This window comes from Zingiber officinale, chromosome 2B (assembly GCF_018446385.1).
Source record: "Zingiber officinale cultivar Zhangliang chromosome 2B, Zo_v1.1, whole genome shotgun sequence".
Taxonomy (NCBI): Eukaryota; Viridiplantae; Streptophyta; class Magnoliopsida; order Zingiberales; family Zingiberaceae; genus Zingiber; species Zingiber officinale.
In genome coordinates, this window is record NC_055989.1 from 156,004,404 (window position 1) to 156,011,176 (window position 6,773).

Consider the following 6,773-nt stretch of genomic DNA (forward strand, 5'->3'; position numbering starts at 1 on the left):
CAACAAGCTATGGATCGATCTGTTGATCGATACACAATACTGTCTGAAGTTTCTGCTGTTTCTCTGCAACTTCTGATTCATCTGATTTAACCATCTGTTGTTAGCTTTTTAAGTTGCAGATTGCAGGTATCATGCCAATGCTCAAATTCAAATTAAGCACCATCAGAAGAATAAGACAAAGGATTCTTTCTACTGTGTTTTGCTGCAAATGGTGCAATTGGAGCATCAACGGTTACTGGCTGCGATCAGGCTGTGATCTGGCTACGATCAGTTGGGAATCATCTTGACTCTTGCTCATTGGTTCGAGCTCAGAGACCCCAGTAAAGACCATGGGTTCTATTGGTGTGAGTTCAGAGAACCAGAGGAGGAGGAAGAGTGATTGGCGATGTCGTAGCTTGCAGCAGGGATTTGGTGCAGGGTGACAGCAATTCGGGACAGGCTGAACGCAGTGGAAGTAGAGGCATAAGAAGAAGGATGAAGAGAGGTTCTAGAAAAGAACTCTCGGTCGATCAAGCAAGGGTGCTGAGCTTTGAGTTCTTGGCTGTGCTTCCTTCTTGTGCTCTGTTTAACTGCTGTCTTCGCGTGGCTGTGAACGTCCTTCTTCATTCTCTTTAGCCACTGATCTGTAAGTCTTGTGCTTTATTTTTACATATTTTCTGAGACTTTGTAGAGAGGTTGCTCCACCGAGAAGGAGAAATCTTTAGCCGGTATCTATCCGGGGTGTGATCTACCGAAAGATCAAGGGATCGTCCACCATACGGACATGCCGAGGAGTAGGGGCAAGTTATCCCCGAACCTCGTATATACTGGTGTTAGTGGTGTGTGTTTTTCTTTTCCTTGTATTAGATTTTCATGTGCATATTTACGCTGCGCTAATGATTTGATTGAAGAATTTAGTTAAGTTTTAGAGGAGGCTATTCACACCCCCCTCTCTAGCCATCCGAAGATCCTAACAGTGGAGTCGCTTCGAAAAAAATTAGAAGCACAATTCTTAGAGCTTCTCATAAAATCAAGCGTGTTTATGACCAAGAATGAACACACTCATGAGAACTGAGTTGTATCAGGGAGCGTTTTAGGTGACATATATCAATGCTTACACAGACGGTAGAACAGTTCAAAGACATCATGTCTACTATCAGCCAGTATGCAAACAGATCTTCACATGAGAAGATTCAAAGGGTAAAATCTACCTATCCTATACTAGATTTAACTGTTGAATACTATTACATATCCTATTTTCCATTCATGTGGGGGATTTTATGGAAATGTAAATACAATAAAGAGATGGAAACGAAGAGACTCTATTGTGCATGAATTTTTAATCTCACATTAGAAATCTCTTAGCTTTATTGTTAGTTTAAATTATGATACATACATTAATGTTGTAAACATATGTATGAGGAGAGACTCTCTCAGGCGTGGGTGCGCAAGGATGAGTGCAAATTCAGGTCCCAGATTGCACTAAATCAAGTTGACTAGTGTGCGAGCATGACTTGGGCGCGTCGAATGTCGTACCGGTTGAAGCAAAATTTACCCAAAAGAATGAACGAACTTTTTACCACCTAAATTTCTTTTTGATACTTGCTCAAGAGTGTAACATAATCATTAATATGAAATTAATGGTGATTTTGTAATATCTTAACATTAATGGTGACATTAAACTCATTAATGATGATTTTGTAAATCTCGGTAATAATGGCGATATTAAACTCATTAATAATGATTTCGTAACGTCTCAACATTAATGAAGATATTAAATCAATTAATGATGACATTAAATTCAGCATTAAATGACCATAATTTGGTCATTCATTACAGACAAGGTGAGAGCTCATATACAATGAGGTTGGATCTTGAGCAAAGGGGAGAGGAGCGGAAGATAAGTGAAAACTAAAACATGAGCAATAATAAAAGAATTCTTCCACCGTCGTTCCCTAATTTTTTTCTCTCAATCATGCATCCGCTCAATTGAACTATTCGTGATAATATTGAGGTGCATTCTAATTCGCCACAAACAATCAGTATTTGGTTGTATACGTGATTTAGCTGTTGTATTCTTAAAAATAGACGATCCGAGAGAACCTCGAAGTATAGCTGGAGGTGGGGCGAATTTATTTTAAGAAAATTATGTTGAGCACAGGCCTCGACATCTTCCTCAAAGAATTCCTTTCCTGATTCGATTGTGAGCTACATCAACTCTGTGACTCGGACCATCGGAATTTTGACAGAATTAGTCCTGTTGATAGTCTAAAATTATCCATTCAGATCATCATAACAAACAAGTTAGAATTAATTTTATTTAATTTTAATTTAATAATTTTTTACTAAAATCTCTGAGAGATGGTTGCTGTTCGGTGAAATAATGAAGGACATTTCTCAAAATGAGAGTTCCAATTTGGGTAAATACTCAATATTTTCGTGTCAATTTATTGCCACTTCTCAACGATTTTTTTACTATTCAATTAATTCTAATTTTCTATCTTAGTCAATTATATATACAATTAATTTTATATAATTGAATAATGATTCAAATTAAACAAATACATTGTTTTGTTTTTTAAAAAAAATAAATAATAAGTGAGTAAACTCTCTTATAACAAAAATGATAAGACACTAGACCAATAAAAGTATCATATTCAGTGAGCTAAATGTTTGATTAAATGCAGTTAATTAAGCAAACAAAACCTTAATTATCATGAAATCTCTGAAGGTTTTAGAACAAATTAGGTCTAGAATTTTGTTACTGAACAAGTTTAGAACGTAACTAAACCACTATAGCAACATATATAAAAGTGCACATATAATGATGTAAAACTACACTAATAATGAGTTACTATAACCGCATACATACTTTATTCTCCCTTCTTTGGTCGGATCTCAAGGCCGTGGATGATAAGGCCTTGTTTCCAATGTAGTTCTTGGGTCTCCCACAATGTAGCCTCCATTTCCCCTTCATCCCCTTCATTGTTATAGAATTCGCCCAACTCGACTTGTAGCCATCCATCCTCTCTCAACCTTATGTTTTTTGTGTTCTCTGTCTCTTCCATGCCTTGGTTGTCATCTCCTTCATCGTCGTCATCGTCTAGCATTAAAGAGACATGCATTTCTGATGCATAGGCCCCTAGTTTCACAGAGGCAAGTTGGGAAGCTGAATCAAGGCCAAATGCATCGGGAGTTAATTTAAAGACGAGGTAGACAACGTATGCAGTGTTGTTAGACAAGAGTCTACTGTCGATCCAACCACAAATATGTAGCCAACAAACAGCCAAAAGTTCTACCACTTGAGCAAATCTGAAACCAGGCCAATATATAAATCAAAATTGATATATATGAGCAAAACTTATGCATGGGCTTGTAATTGTTAAGAAAATGAATGCATATAAAGCATATATAGATTAGGATATTTTTCTTTAAAAAAATGCATGGTTTATAGATTAAAATAAACAAAGAACAATTATTTAGGCAATAGATAAATAATTTAATTATTAGACTCGTTATCAATCGATCTGATAAATCTAGCTATTTAGCCAATTTGACTTGACTGACTAGCATATCCTAACTCAATGAATTAAATCGATTGACTTATCCAAACTAATTAGTTCAATTAATTTGAAACAATTATATCATCTAGCCTAATTATTAACCAAATTAAATTGACAGAATGTTGATCAATTTGTCTTAATTGATTGACCTATTAGAGTGACTAATTCAATTAATTACCATTAACTATCTAACTCAACTAGATTGTCTAATCACAATGGACCCAATTATCGTGTTCACCCAATCGAATCATTCTCATTCGATTTAACTAGATAGGTTCGTTTATGTAACTTATCTAATTTAATTTAGTTTGTTTGGACCAATTGAACATGTTATTTAAATGATAGAATTAAAAAAATATATATATTAATACATATTTCTACAAGAAATTAATAAGTATTTCTTTATTGTTTTTGATAAATCATAAAAAAATAATATATTATTATATAAACTAAACATTTGATTTAAATTAAATTCCGCTGTCCGTTTAATTACCTCGATTCTTTTAGAGAAACCCATCTCCAATACTGCGGGGTGTCCCCCCACGTCACCTGCATCTTCTCGGCAGATATCATGTACCACTTCTTCCCCGTTGCTTTTTCCAATTGGAAGCTCTGCTCAAAGTTGCATCATCATATATCACAACCACAGAATTAAAAATAATATACATGTATATATATACCTGTCCAGCTAATTCAAATTGAAATTGCTCACGTAGATGTTGCTCATGATCGATCATCTAATCCATGGATAGAATATCCTCTATATATATATATATATATATATATATATATATATATATATATATATATATATATATATATATATATATATCATATATATATATATATATATATATCATGCACAATAAATTTATATATATATCATGCACAATAAATTTAAGCATTGTATCGTTAGATGACTCTGGGTGTTACGGTCAAAATTTAATTGTTTAATCTCTTTTTTATCTGTATATAAGAATTTTTTTTTTCTTTTAAATTAAAATAAAATTCACTCTTCTCTTCTATAATTACATATAATAATTAAAGTGATACTGATTTTTAAAAGTAGTGTGGCTACTATACAATATCTACTATAATATATTAACAATTACTATATAATAACTATTATAACATAATAGTTATTATTATATTGTAGCTGTTATAAAATTATAATTATTATATTATGAAAAATAATTATAATTATAGCAACTAAGAAACTATAATTATGGGATAATATATATATGTTAGATCATATGACAACTAAGAAACTATAATTACGGTATAATATATATGTTAGATCATATGAGAGACAAACAATACGTGATTTCTTTAATTCTGACGGAACATTATTATGATAAAAAATTATTAAAAAAAATACAGAAACTGCTACAATAAATCGCACACTCGTCATGTAAGAATCGTCGGCAGGATATATATCTATATATGTAAGAATCGTCGGCAGGATATATATCCTAATTTGTAGCCGGTCAGATAATATAATCTAGCTAGCTAGCTGCCTACCATTTTGGCTTGGTCGACGAGGATCGGGTTGCAGAGGCGGAAGTAGAGCTCCTTGTTGGAGGCGTACTCGACGGGATCAACGGCTCGCGACAGGATCTCCACGCGATCGGACGGCAGGAAGCGCTCCCACAGCGCGTCCGTTTCCGCGGTGGCGAGGAAGGTCTTGTCCACCAAGGAGGCCCGGCAGACATCCCGTGGCGTTGTGAAGGAGAGCACGTGGGCGATGCATTCCGGGGGGAGAACGGCGACCGCTCCGTCGTCTCTCTCGGAGCGCGGCTTCTTCTTCTCCGTTGGCATGCTTCTGCTTGCAGCAGCTTCAAATTGCTAGCTAGCTGTAATTGCCCTAAACCACCCTAATTATCCTTCTCATCGATCGCTTCGTCGAAATTGCGATTAAAAATACAAATCCACATCGAATTGTCAAAATATCCAAAATAGTTTTAATTTATGGGTTGACTTCAAGTCTTTAATAGATCAGGAAGTAACCTAGCAATTACAGTTGTTGATTTCTATTGCAGATTCATTAATGGTATATAGAGACTGACTTGGGATGCTATTTTTGTGGTCGTCTTTTTTTATTATTAAATTCGTTTTGAGTTTTGTTTGATTCACCTTGGATTAGTTTTATATTTCTCTTTAATTCTTTTAAAATTCATCAGAATACATTTTCACATAGCATTTTACCGAACATCTGAAACTATGTGAAATTCCAAGCACCATACATAAAACAGATAAAAAAAAATTATCAAAATTGACCGGATCAAATCATCAAATCAAATCAAATCAAATTAGTTTTAGAATTATTCTAATAATTTTGTTATAATTATTAGAATAATTCTCAGAATAATTTTTGGAATTATTCTGTTATTTATTAATTGGTTAATTGACCGAGTACTTGTTTAAACCCTATATATTGTATTATCTTGAGGGCAAGTATCAACAAAACAATAAGATTAATTATTACTCTCCTATTTTATCTTCTTTCTATTCTTCTTTTAACATAGTATCAGAGTCATGATCCTTCGTTCCTTCTCTTTCTCTTAATTCTCCTTCACAAATCCTCTTCCCTTCCTTTTTCTGCCGCCGCCAAGACAAAAGAAGAGTTTCTTTTTTTTGAAACCGCAAAACAAGACGACAAAAGGACTTCTCCTTTTGTGCTACCGCCGCTGTCCACCGAACGCCGACCAAACCTCGACGTCGACAACAAGTAGTTGCTCCAGCCAAGGCTTCTATTTCCTCCAAGGGGAGTTTCTCTAGGCGAAAGGCCCCCTTTCCGGCGATCCAATCTCTCTACAAGATAAGTTATTTTACTTTAGATGTCAAATACTCAACACTATCAAGGAGGCCAAAAATAAAATTCAGTTCGATGTCAAATTTGTCGCATCATTGGCCATACTGGAAATCTATGCCCTAAAAGATTTGATTACTCTCGGGTAAAATGTCAAATTTGTCACATCATTGATCATCCTGGAAATCTATGCCCTCAAAGATTTGCCTCAAATTTCATTGGTGGTTCTACAGTCTCAAGACAACCGTCTATTTCACAAGCATATCCTAAAGCTCTCTCATTTGTGCCTACTTGTGGTAAAACCCCAAAGTTTTCATCTACTGATTGGTATATTGACACTAGAGCAACTCATCATGTCACATCGGATTATAATATCCTTACAGACGTAATGTCGTATTATGGCTCAGATACGGTTCAAGTAG

The 6,773-nt window shown here is 34.7% G+C and overlaps 1 protein-coding gene across 1 annotated transcript; it reads right to left on the reverse strand.

Moving 5' to 3' along the window:
• Nucleotides 1–2,670: 2,670 nt before the first annotated feature.
• Nucleotides 2,671–5,551, reverse strand: LOC122049713 (putative F-box protein PP2-B12). Its single transcript, XM_042611070.1, has 3 exons — nt 5,064–5,551; nt 4,036–4,154; nt 2,671–3,291 (listed from the first exon to the last, which is right to left on the reverse strand). The coding sequence occupies exons 1-3, from the start codon at nt 5,358–5,360 to the stop codon at nt 2,853–2,855; spliced, it is 855 nt and encodes a 284-aa protein (XP_042467004.1). The 5' UTR covers nt 5,361–5,551; the 3' UTR covers nt 2,671–2,852.
• Nucleotides 5,552–6,773: the final 1,222 nt, after the last annotated feature.

Coding starts and splice junctions, on each gene's coding strand:
- LOC122049713 (XM_042611070.1), bottom strand. CDS start 5,360: ATGCCAACGGAGAAGAAGAAGCCGCGCTCCGAGAGAGACGACGGAGCG. Junction 4,155..5,063: donor TCGTCGACCAAGCCAAAATG/GTAGGCAGCTAG, acceptor AACTTTGAGCAG/AGCTTCCAATTGGAAAAAGC. Junction 3,292..4,035: donor GTTTCTCTAAAAGAATCGAG/GTAATTAAACGG, acceptor GCCTGGTTTCAG/ATTTGCTCAAGTGGTAGAAC.